General features: G+C 38.5%; 1 protein-coding gene across 1 annotated transcript; it reads left to right on the top strand.

Moving 5' to 3' along the window:
- Nucleotides 1-482: 482 nt before the first annotated feature.
- Nucleotides 483-12,933, top strand: mnmip1 (manchette microtubule inner protein 1). Its single transcript, XM_085423476.1, has 17 exons — nt 483-700; nt 1,308-1,465; nt 1,577-1,634; nt 2,588-2,694; nt 3,630-3,720; nt 3,801-3,862; nt 3,944-3,983; nt 4,393-4,487; nt 4,821-4,922; nt 5,256-5,307; nt 7,373-7,426; nt 7,517-7,634; nt 8,439-8,604; nt 9,950-10,018; nt 10,138-10,334; nt 11,901-11,964; nt 12,110-12,933. Exons 1-17 carry the CDS (start codon nt 697-699, stop codon nt 12,140-12,142), a joined length of 1,470 nt encoding a protein of 489 aa, XP_085279602.1. The 5' UTR covers nt 483-696; the 3' UTR covers nt 12,143-12,933.
- Nucleotides 12,934-12,999: the final 66 nt, after the last annotated feature.

Here is a 12,999-nt window from a genome sequence, read left to right as displayed (position 1 = left end):
CTGTTGACTAAAGCCAGTGACCTATTAACTGAGTTAAAGGAAAAGATAAGGGTCATTGTTAATGCAACTAACTTACATTATATAAAAAGCAATCACAGTATATTTTGGCTGTAACCCTTGTTTGCTGTAAATCTCCTGCCACTTAACATTATGGGGTAAAAACGTTATTATTACTACAAAATTATTACTACAAACACATTTACGGTTATGGTTTAGTTGAGTTGGTTCAACTTCTGGGAAAGCCTGAGATTATTGGGTGGGGCAGTACAAATGACAGTACAGCTGACTGGAAGTAAAATGCACTTGTGTGGCTCATAAAGTCTAACTTACATAGGCAAATGTTTTGCTTGCTGCACATTATTATGCTGTCATTCTCATAAGTCTCACTTATCAGAGTTACTCTTTCACTAGAAACCTGTCTTACCTGTTCTTCTGCCTTATTTTCTCTCTCCTCCTTCTCTCTCTCTTGACTGACCCACTCCTACTTTTTGCTGTTGATTTAGCATGACTAGCCGCAGGAAAAGTTGCTCAATGTTAATGTTTGACAAGTAGGAAGAAGGTCCTTCGTTGCCATATCGAGCAGCGTTACACACACAGCCACACTCTTTCAGTTCTCCTTCTACTCAAAGAGTTTGTTTGCTGCTTCGTAGAGGGATTACATATTCAAATCAAAGGGAGATCGAATGAAGGACAACTATGGGTGAGTCAGCATTATCAGTTTTTTCTTAATAAACCAACGTCATGTCTGAGTATTTTGACTAACAGTTGCCTTTTTGCTGGGAATTCGTGGCAGTGGTAAAGAAAAGCTGCAAAGTGCTGACAAAAGTTAATGGATTTGTATCTGCTTGAAATGCTCCTCCAAGAATTTATGTATTGTACCTGACATGTACAGGCATGCAAAAATACGAAACCTTACTCTACAGATACTAGAGGGTGTACGTTCTAGCTCTTGCACAGACTGTATCTACGAGATTTGTGTTTGCTAAACAATTAGAGAAAACCTGTTTTTACATACATCCAAGATAACAATGCCACACTTTCAGTTCTTTTAAGAATCTCTAAAGTTCTCTTTATATTCAGGAAAATAGTGACAACACGAATAGTTGTTTCACTTCTCTGTGATAAATGAAAACTAAGCATTTTAACTGTAATAATCCACATTCAAGCTCATATTTGTTTCTAGCCTCCACTGCTTAGGGGTTTGTCTTGGTTTTTTAAGATGTCAGGACACATCACTTGTGAGACAAGTTACACCAGCCTTTGTGCAAAGAATCTAATTATCTGCCCCATTTACGGATGCGCTGTAGAGGTGCTGGTGCTAATCGACTTTGAGAGCAACTCCGACGACGAGCTCACAGTGAAGGAGGGGGATGTGGTCAAAAATGTCACCAAGGCCAGTGAGGAAGGATGGCTGCATGGGGAGCTGAGAGGGAAGAAAGGCATCTTTCCTGCCAACTTTGTCCAGGTCTGCCAAGGCTTTACTGTCCACAGTACTGTACTATTTGCTATGGATATATTTGTGTTCATCTACATTGCGTGCAACATGTTTAAAATATGACTTACTTGGTTTTAACAGGAGGTCCCAGTCTATTTGAGAGGAGAGAGCAAGATGGAACCACGAAGCATTAGAACAAGTAAAATGCAGAGTTTGAATTATCAGCACTTTCTGTTCTTTAGCGTCATAACCTTAAAAAGCAGGACAGGAGTGGCAGACGCTTTAATCAGAAAGCATTTAAAGCAGTTTTTAAAGATGATTTAAAATTGAAACCCAACGCAATTATGAAATGACTTTGCTTTCCAAAAAAGGAAAAAAAAATGATAGAAAACTAATGAATAAATGCAATATTCACTTCAATATTAATTCAGCTGTACAGCATCAACAGTTGCCTCAAGGTGCTTTATATTGCAAGGCAGATCGTACAATAATACATACAGACAAAAAACCCAACAACCATATGACCCTCTATGAGCAAGCACTTTGTCAACAGTGGGAAGGAAAAACTCCCCTTTAACAGGAAGAAACTTCCGGCAGAACCAGGCAGATGGCGGCAGATGGCCGCCCCTCCCTGAGAGTTGGGTTAGAGAAGGATGCACATTACAATTAAAATATGAGCAACTGCTTTGTTGTAAAATAAAAGGAATTTCTAAAACACTGCGATCACTAACTTAGAATAGTCCAATTGTGTGCAAAAGATCCAAATTAACCACGCTGGTAATGCAGCGTCATTTAAAACTACTCTAAGTAAAGTTCCTGCTAAAAAAAAAGACTCTTGGTACAAAACGAGCCATCACAGCAATACAGTAAAAATACTTATTACAATAATATTCAAAACAGGTTGCTCTTGACATTTACCACATCCTTGCAATGCAAAGTATATCTAATTCAGAGAAAAAAAATTGGACTTTGTGGGAACAGACATGCTCAGAACGTGAATAATTGCTCCAAGCTATGCAATCTTAGCACTTTCCTGTTGAAACTTGATAACAATGCTTTCTAGCCCAAAGACACTGTTAAAGAGCTCCATTTTTTTTTTATTAGAAGAACGTTATGAACTTTACTTTGTCTGACAATTCTTTCTTTTTTTAGCAAAGAAGAAACCGACAAGAAAATGTGAGGTACTGTTTCCCTACAGTCCCGTGAATGAAGACGAAATGGAGCTGGTTGCTGGCGAGACTATAGAGATCGTCAGGGAGGTACAGTTCTTATCACCCTTATGGTTTTCACACTTATATCTGGCCTCTAAATACCAAACTGTGAGTCAAATGTTAGCAGTAGATTATGGGCTTAAAATAACTAGGTTGTGGCTGGTGAAAAGAAATCTCTGCGATGACATGATAGTGAATACCTGATAGCAGCTGCTGAGAAGTGAGGCATTTTCCTGTCACTTCCTGAAGCTGCCCTGTAGTCAGAACCCTGCACTATAGCGATGATATGTAAATCAGGGTGTTGTCGATGTGTTTGCTCAGCCTGAACTTCTTTGGGTAAATAAACAAAGATTTGAATATGGCTTTATTTGATTGATTTCTTTTTATTTATAATTAAACTCATAGTTCACAGCAAGCATACGTTTTCTGAAATCCCATGTGAACTGATCAGACTAGTCCTGGCAGTTCTGAGGATCATTCGTCAGACACCTTAAACAGGCCGATCAAGTGTCTGGAATGCACTACAAGATGATATTTCATGTAAACCTAAGGTGGTAGTGCAGCTATTTACTTGTAATTTTACATATTTTTAGCTTAAGCGATGTTGAGTAGTAGTCAAGTCATCTTTATTTAAATAGCACATTTAAAAGACATCAAGTGTCAGCCAAAGTGCTGAACAGACAGATAATATAATCAAATAAAAATGAATTAAAACAGATAAGATGGTTGTGGGTCTGATGGCTGACTGTATCCACAATTTACAAGAAATCTAAGAGTATTGTACCGATTTCAGTAAAATAATATTAATTTTTCTGGGTTATGGCTGTTAGCAAGTCTCCTTGACTTCTCAGTAGATTTTAATTTTCTCATTAATTTGTTTAATAGCACCAACCAATGACAATAGAGATTGTAGAACTTGTTTTTCTGTACAATATATAATAACCTGTGAATTTTGATGGCTCATGACCTACTTTGCATGACAGATTGAAGATGGATGGTGGATGGGGGTGAAAAATGGCAAACTAGGAGCATTTCCATCAAACTTTGTCAAAGAAATTTTCATTTCTCCCAAAGGTTGGTGGCAAAGTCAATTAACAGAGTTTTTTATAGTTTCATTTTTCATATATAACGTTTAACATTTTTCATCTGAACAGATGTAAAATACAATGAGGGCAAGGCAAGACCAAAACTCACTGACGCTGTGTTCAATAAGGAGGTTTGTAACAGTGGAAAAACTTTTCTTAAATATGTATGAGCTGTGTTCCTTTTACTTAATGCTGTCTTTGTTCCCATTCAGATAACTCAGAGGGCAAGTGTTAGGAACAAAGCAAAAAAATGTAAGTTCAGAGTTTTATACATTTACATCACATGCTAGCTTTCTCACATGAGACACTGGTTCTATTTCTGAACAGCATTTTAAAAGCTGCTAGACTAGTATACAACGTCAGTAGGACAAGTGGTAAATTCTTGTACTTTTACCTTTATGGGTGGGGTCAAACCAAAATACTTAACAGCAATATTCCTTGATTTACTACTTCACAAAGACATCAAAGTGAGCGATCTTCCAGGGTTAAAGGTTTATAACTTACCTCAAGTATTACAGTCTTTTGTAATCTTTGCTGTTCTTTGATTTAGTGTTGTTTCAGGGTGGATAGAATTAGTCATCACTAGTGAAACCTCCTCACACGTACGACGGTTTCTGCAAAGTTAATAATCATGTTATCTCTTAACACCGTATCTCCTCAGCTATAGAGTGTTGCAAAGTCATGTTTGACTACAAGGCCAAAACAGAGGATGAGCTGGAGCTGAAAAAAGGAGATGTTGTTAAGATACTGAACAAGGTTTGAGCACACTTCTTTATTTTTTTATCAGCTGTTCTATGCTGTCACACTTATGACAGACTAATAAATTCCTGGATAATTTGCTTTCTTAAAATGTACCATATGGTTCTTCCAGAGAAACCAGTTGTGTCACTTTCAAGACTGACTAGGCTTAAGGACAGAAATGTGGCACTCCAGACATGCTAAGGAAAAAATATTCGAGATAGCTACTTCGTGTTGACACGTCGTGATCTGCTTGACTTTTTGATGACCTTAGGTTCAGAGATTTCAGATCCCTAAGGACAGAAGCTTGTTTTAACCTCTCTCAAATGACTCTTTAATCACCATCTAAAGGAAACAGCAGATGAAGGCTGGTGGGAGGGAGAGCTAAACGGCCGGTGCGGCTTCTTTCCTGATAACTTTGTCATGGTGATTTCACCGATAAACAGCTTGCAAGTGAGTGGACAAAAACACAATCTCAAACATAACCCTGTTGGACTGGAGTTTAACTGCACTGCAATGAAACCATGGGCATGCTTCGGAGTAATTGATGCTATGCATACTTTTTTGTCATTTTAAAATGTCCTTTAAAAATAAAATACATTATGTCTATTTTAGCATGTCTGCAACCAGTATTCAGTGACTCAGTACTGTCTTTAAATACCGTCTGCTTTGGAGTTACTCACTGAAATTTCCCATTTGTGGAAACAGTGTGTAGAATATGGGGCAGAGTACAAGGCACATGGAGTACCAGAAAACTTACTTTTTCATTTCTTTTTCCTCCTGTAGACGGGGACCATAAGCCAACCACCTGCACGTAACAACTCCAAGAAACTCTCAGGTAAGAGAACAGCATGAATGTTTCCCTGATCAAATAAAGAAGCACAGTGGTTGAAGCTCTTTGAAAGTATGATGTGGAGCTTGACATTTAGAGGTTCACGACCAAGTCGGAATTTCTGACTGCAGCAGTGTTTTGCTTGGCAGTGTGCTGACTGTTTGGCCTGTGATGGGTTTGGCAGGTCAACATTTACACAGTTACATAATAATTCAATAAAATATAAAAGTTTTTGTTTTTTTTTAATTATTATCTATGAGAAAATAAAGACGTAGCGGGAAAAAAATACCCTGAAGTCAGAGGAACTATTTGAACATTTCTTGAGATTACATGCATTCCACATAGCGATTTATCAGACGCCCTAGTAACATTTACAGTAGATATGAAACGTTTTCATCTTGTGACCATGTAAAGGAGGTTAAACAGATTTAAACACTCTGCCCTGTAGCACACAGCATAAACTCTCTAACCCACAAATGGGGCCACGCAGGGAAAACTCATCACAAAGAAATGCAAAAGAGCGGCAAATTCTGGCAACCTGGATCCTGATTTTTTTTTTTTTTTTTTTTTTGGGGGGGGGGGGGGGGGGGGGGGGTGATTTTTCCTTAGAAGATAACGTTAGCGATCAATCACAGCAGTTATTGACTTTTTAACTTTTTTAGTTTAGTCTGAAATCTAATATTTTCTGAAGAGACTGCCCAGTAATGCACCCTTTGAATTTCGAAGAGGTAGAAATTTAATCTATGAATCACACAGCAGGATGTGGTTCGTGGAAATTGTTTTGTAGCATCAAAAGTGTCTGCCCAGACAGCTTTTTAAAAGGATTCAAAATATGCACCCTCACTGAAACTTAAATAGGCAGGTGAAAATAAGGCCAAAGGAAGTGGCACCAGTACTATGAGAATTACAGTGCAGCCTCGTACCAAATTGTACTCATCATTTCCACACAGTATCACTTGAAAGATTTTCACAGGAAGTCTCAGACCGTAGTAAGATGGGGGATGGTTAAACTGGTCATGTGACATAGTTTAGGAGTCTTGGAGGAAACAAGGGGGTGGGGGACAGATGAGAGCTCTGTCACAGATTTCCACTACCAGCAACAAGCAGCACTTGAGCTTCTTCTGCTCTGTGGATGGTTTATTTACGAGGGGAATGTTGCACAATGCGTTGCATAACACTCAAGGTAGGCTTCCTGTGTTTTCATCCGATCCGTTATAGATGTCTGAGTTTGATGTTAAGACTAAAGCAACATTTTTTTTGTCCTATTTCTTGAGGTCTTTGCATTGGAGCAGTTTTACTTCTTAGATTGCATTCATTCAGCAGGCCTGTAACCACACAGCTCATCTTATCTGTTTGAGAGTAATCACTTCACTTGCATGACAAACAGAGATCTGTCACATAACTTTAATGATTTAACCTCTCTCCAAGGTAAGTCCTCTTACGGGCTGTATTTGTTTCATATGAGATGACCCAGAGTGCCAGTTAAGACCTGGGAACTGTAACTGCATCGCTACTAAATCTAGCTGTTACCTGATTTGCTCTAATTACGTGCATATCTTTTCCATAACACGCCACTCGTAAACCTTACGTTTGAACACCATTAGCATTTTTCTACACCATAATGCTTTTTGGACAGTCTTATAGTTCTTTGCAAAACAGTCATGCACTTTTTATCACGAACTGAGGGCTGAATAATCAGAATCAAAATCAGGAGAAGCCACACTTGCAAATACAGTATTATTTAAACAATGGCATGTTTGCTCAGCATGCATGCCCTGCACAGCACAGCGACAGCATGCTCATTCACTCATTCTGCTACAGAGAAAAACATCTGGGAAATGCTCTGCTGATCAAGAGAACTTTCAGCGAAACTGCAAATGTCTGATAAGACCTTTTTTTCCTGACAAAAGCACAATGTAGGACATCACTGCTTTTGTCTGTGCTGCCATTGTTATGGCCATACTAAATAAAGTGCCTTGAGCATTTTAAATGAGGACTTGTTATATTTGTGTGACAAATGCAACTAGTGATCAGCGGTAAAATTTAATTTAATGGGGTTTTTTTTTTGCAGTAAAGACAGAGGAATCAGCAATGGAGAAAGTCGGTCCAACAACAACAAAGACGAGTAGGTAGAGATGGTAGATGCTTTTATTTTTGTACTAATTCATCTTAAAAAAATCCTGCTGTGGACTAATGTGATGATTTTGTTTTGCAGATGATAAACCAGAGCCTAAAGACCTAAGAAGCAATCCTCCAACCAAAGTTAAACTTCCACCCATCATCAAACCGAGCCCACCTCCAGTCAAAGACAAGCCGAACAAGGTTTTACCAAAGTGAGTTTTACAGAAGCGTCTGTGATGTTCTTTCTCACTACTTGTAACTCCATGTGAAACCACTTTCTGGAGACCTGACCAGAATAGTTATTCATATGCAGCCTTTCTAAAGCAAATAGGCCCTCAGAAAATGTCAGGAACACTTTCTCCTCTCTGGTCTGGCACCAACAGTGGAGCATTTAGATGTTAAAGGTTTTTGGTTGCAACCACCAGTTGCTATGGTTTCCTTAAAGAAGAATGCCAGGATGCCTGACATTTAGTGGCTCAGTGGAAATTGTGGGATGAGTCAGATCAGGCCGAAACAGACGAGAGCAGCCCATTTCCTGTTTCCTGAGCAATCGCTCACAAACAGCCTTACACACACAAAATTGAGAAAACAAAAACAGGCCCGTCTTGAGAAGAAGAACACGCTTTTGAAAAGCGTTTCCGTGCAAATTTGCCTTTTTCAGCTTTTTTAAGACTCCTCCTTCATGTTTATCTAAGCTTATCCCACAAGGCTTTTACAGCCAGGCTGATTTTTCAACAAACACATCAGTTATAACCAGCATTTAAAATGTTATAAAACTTAAGTAGTAACTCTGAATACAGAGAATATTATAGTGATTTTTCAAGACTTCATTTGCCATGCTCTGCACCTGCACCTGCACTAGCACCAGCGCCCACTCTATTCAGGAAACCAGAAACCACATACAAACTCTCCAACCCTCTGCGTCAGTATTTCTTCACATCAATAGATTTCTTTTTTTATTTGTCTGTAATTTTAAAAAAAGTGTTCATTCGAAGGTATATTGTTGTTTTCTGTAGAACCAATGGTGATGCGGCTACTGTTCCACCGAAACAACCGGAGGAGAAGGAGACTGACGAGTTTGATGGATTGGAACTGCCGACTGAAAAGCTGAGCCATCCCACAGCAAACAGAGCCAAACCTCCACAGAGGAGACCACCGTCAGGACTCCCCATAGCAGCACAAGTATGTCCGCATTAGCGACCAATACCGATCGATCTGTGTGGCAGTGTGTATAACACAGATGTGAAGAGCTTCACAAGAAACACTCAAATTATAACCTGCATACCCACATGAATAGGGTTGTCAAAACAAGTCATTCTCAATACTAAAAACGACTGTCAGATAAGATACTCATTTGCAACAGTATTGATGCGGACAGCGTCGTCTTTGCTTCCTTCTGCCGACACACAACTTTTACACAGTACCTGCATGCAGGCGTCCACACAGGCCCTCCCCTTACCAGCAGCTGAAGCAGTTGACATTTACAAGACTACAAGAATAAACACCTGGAGGAATTTTGAGAAGTCAAAAAAGCTTCCATTTTAACAACCCGAACATGGATATTATTGTTGCTCTTGTTCTAATCTTCATTCTTGTTTTGGGGGTTTTAGGGTTTTTTTTGCTCCTGTGGCATCAAAAATAGTATTGAGTATCAAGTATTTTTCTGGGTATTGATACAGTGTTAACCAATATTTCTGCAGATGAATCAAAGGTTTATCAGTTTTCTGTTTAATTTTGTGCAGTCAGTTAAAGCACAGTTGTTTGAAACAGTCCTTAATAGTTTTAGTGATTCTTATAAATATTGTGTCCATGTTGGGATTAGAACCATTTTTAGCAATAATATACCATAAGCCCATAATACTACTACTACTACTAATAATAATAATAATGTTATTAACTTTGTGCCTCTGCAGTTCACACTTGTGTTGTTGTTATGTTTTGAGACCATCTTCACTCATGAAGCCCTGAACCTTTATAGACAGTACCCCATGGAGGTGTACATGGGAATGCTAACGATATCTGATATCATTTGAGAGTACAATAAACAGTCTTTACTCTGCCACCTCCCTGGTTTAAAGTCCATGCTGTGTCCGGTTGCACTGATTTGTGCAGTTGTGACTTTAGGGCAGCTAACTGTTATTCCATTCATGTATTTTGGTTCATGCTCTGCATATTGAGAGTTTCTGAAAGGGACCATCTCCTAATGTATGCTACACATGGTCCCAATCAGATTCTCCCGACGCTGTCAGAAGACAATTTTACAGAAAAGTGACCAGTTTTTATGGACAGCCCTCTTGCTCACTGACCAAGAACACTTGTAATGACTTCTTGGTCATAACAATTCATCTGGAAAAAATGAAAGAATTAGAAGAAAGAGAAAGCGAGCTTGTACTTGACCGCCCAAAAAACCCACCTAGCTGTTAATCCTGCAAAGCTGAAAAACCAGAAATCCTAAGGCATGCTGTGAAGAATGACTATTAGCAATGATTGACATTTAAACTTGACTGTTCTTCCTTTGTACTGCTAGAGCGCCACGGACCAGACAGATGCAGAACCAAAAAAGTTTGAAACGGAGATACTGGCTGGCTTGCAAAAGGTTTGTAACACTCTGTGTTCTGGGTGAAATATGAATGAAATCACATAAGTTTGAGTTCAAAAAGTTGTTCTATGTAGGAAAATGTGCAGTAATATTTTTGACAATTAAAATCATTTCAGACAACAGAAAATCTTCTGCCCACCCCTCCAAAGCCCGATCTTCGACCCAAGACACCACCTCCAGTTCGACCAGCACCACCCAAAGTTCTCGTAGATAACAAAACTGTGACCTTTAAAGACGAGCCAACTGTGGAAAGTCTGCAGGCTGAGATCAAAGAGCTCAGGATGACTTTGGAGCTGCTTGAGAAACGACAGGAGTGAGTACAACTCACTTGTTTTGTAGCCATGTTTGAAACCTGAGACATGACAGGTTTATGACAGGCCTAAAGTTACTTTACAAAATTAAGACAATTTTGTAAAAAAAGATCTTCATTACATTTCAGCTAACCCTCTTCTAAAATAAAAAAAGAAAGATGCCTTGTAGCACAAACATACACAGGAAGTGAGTAATTCAAACCTAGCAGAGAAATACAAATGAATGTAACTGTGCATGTTCCATCATAGGAAACCCCCCCTCCCTTCCAAACAAAAAAAGCCTGACTCAACAGCTCTTTCGTATCTCTTGATCTGAAACGTTATAGCAGCCTGAGTGATAAACATGTGCCACACTCTGCAGAGCTGTAGACATTTCATTTCCTGATCAGTGATCTTCTTAAGCCTTTTGAACTCACCAACCATCAGTTTGAAACTCAAATTACTGTTGTTCCCTAGTCACTCAGTAGCTGAACGTTTTGCATTATACCAGTAAAACCTTTGACAGTATATGTTAATTACAGGCAAATACACAAATCCTAATGGGATGTGTGTGAAGACTTCTGTAACTGTATCTCAAGCCGTGTTTGTGTAATCAGTTTTCTAAACGTATAAAAAGATTTTCTAAATGCAACTGATATTTGTGAATGTGTATTCAAGATCAGTGTGTGCATAATGCATGCATAGGTCTGTAAATGCCTACACAGTTATTAATAGATGCAGCTAAACATTTTGATCCAGCAGCTTCCTGCTTGGCTGCTATGGTAGACCTACAAAGGCATGTGGCGATCTGTCTGTAAATCTGAGGTGTTGTCTGCTCTGAGCTCAGACTCACAAGCTCAAACATACCACCGACTATAACACCTGGTGATTTCAAGTATGAAACTGCTGAATGGCTGTGGCTGCAGTTGCAAGCTTGACTATAATGAAATCTTAAACTGATTTAGGTTTAACACCTCCGTGTGTTTTCAGAAAGTATAGCGAGTGATAGTTTGTAAAAATATAACAGAAGTCCTTTATTGCTGAGACGTATGTGTGTAAAAACTCGAGTTAGTCATTAACCTGTGCAGTTTGGATCATCAAACAGGCGGGTTTTTTTAGCGAATAAATGTTTTTATTTATTTATTTATTTACCCATTTTAAACAATCCCTGTATGTATTCATTATTTTTGTGGCGTATGGAAGATTGCAATGGGTTTGTGTAGTGTAACCCCAATTTCTCCCAAGGGAGACAAAAAAGAGACTTTCACTTAGACAGCTGCATCTACAAAAACAAACATTTTAAAACATTTGCATATCTGAGTACCAGATTTTGAGGTTTGTGTGTTGTTGTTTTTTTTAAAATAAATTGCACCCACACCAATACCCTAGCATATCTGCAAAAACCTATATTACCATAATAGTTCAATAAAATTAAACTATTAAAATAAATGTCTTTCCTGTTAGAGCTACAGAAGTAACTTTCTAAATGTATTATTATCTTGACTGGCACTGCACAGTGTTGTTGACCTATTTAGACTTACCAGCATCTCCAACCTCCTCATTTTGTTCTCTTTGTCTCTTTTTATAAGGCGAGACATGCAGGAAGTGAAAGAAGAACTGAGGGATGAAAGAAACAAAAGACTAGCATTGCAGGTCAGTGTCTTGACTTCTGTGAGTGTTATTACTTACTGCCTGCTGCATAATGGGTGAAAAAATAAGCAGCAGTTGTGGTTCCAAGATCACGAGCGCAGTATAATCAGTTGTTTAAAAGGGTTCTTTTTGTTGTTGTTTCTTACAGGAGGAAGTGCAGAGTTTGAGAATGAAGCAATAATCCCAACACAGACTGTGACTAAGCTGCTTGTCTGACACTGTGCCATGCGAGCTCTTGGACTGCAAATTTCAGAAAATGAACATTTTTTTCTGACATTGAGAAAGTAAAAAAAACAACAAAAAAACCCCTCCCTAAACAGTATAGCTGGAGTTAATATCAAGCTACTCCTATAATGGAGCAAAAGAACCAGATCCTCCAGAAGACTTTTAAGTAACATGCTGTTTGATATTGGAATGCCAGAAATCTCATACAGGTCCTCAGTTGGGTACGCCTGGAAGCAAATTACTGTTTTACATGTTTTCTTTTTTATTACTTTTATTGTGGATTACAGGTTAGGCTATTTTTAATATCAGAATTTGTAATATATGCAGCTGTACATAGGAGGAAATATTGTTAAGTCTTTTACAAAGAGCTAAAGGATAATTTACATCATCATAATGGGCTTTGTTACCTGAATGTCAAGTGAGATACTACTGTCCAAACTATGCCATGTTAGTGAATTTATGCAATGTAATGTAATGTTGCAAAGATCCACTAGGGGGCCCTCTTTGACTTTTTTTTTTTTTTTACATAAGGTGTTAAGTTTTTCTGTGATTGCTGGGATTTATGGAAATGCCCTGGCAAAATAACCTCACATTGGAGAAGGAAAAATAGAAGAAAGAAATACATTCTTCATCCAAACAGTAACTGTGTTAACATTTAAGATTTAAGCGAGTGGCTCATGTTAATGGGTAGTGCCTTAAGAGGGGGAAAAAAGGAAAAGAAAAGAAATAAAACTGTGATTTAATGCACCAGGAGTTTGTGGTCAGTTTGTGTCGGAGAAACACTGACTCACTCATAAAACACCAAAAGGTGAC

Source organism: Rhamphochromis longiceps, linkage group LG11, assembly GCF_057381845.1.
Source record: "Rhamphochromis longiceps isolate RC_006_pf linkage group LG11, R_longiceps_female_GT1.1, whole genome shotgun sequence".
Classification (NCBI taxonomy): domain Eukaryota; kingdom Metazoa; phylum Chordata; class Actinopteri; order Cichliformes; family Cichlidae; genus Rhamphochromis; species Rhamphochromis longiceps.
The sequence above is the reverse complement of the archived record's forward strand: the minus strand, read 5'-3'. Positions and strand labels throughout refer to the sequence as shown.

Bases quoted from the DNA above. Each gene is read 5' to 3' on its own strand.
- mnmip1 (XM_085423476.1), top strand. The intron at 1,466-1,576 runs GTCTGCCAAGGC...TGGTTTTAACAG, and splicing joins TTCCTGCCAACTTTGTCCAG to GAGGTCCCAGTCTATTTGAG. The intron at 10,019-10,137 runs GTTTGTAACACT...AAATCATTTCAG, and splicing joins TACTGGCTGGCTTGCAAAAG to ACAACAGAAAATCTTCTGCC.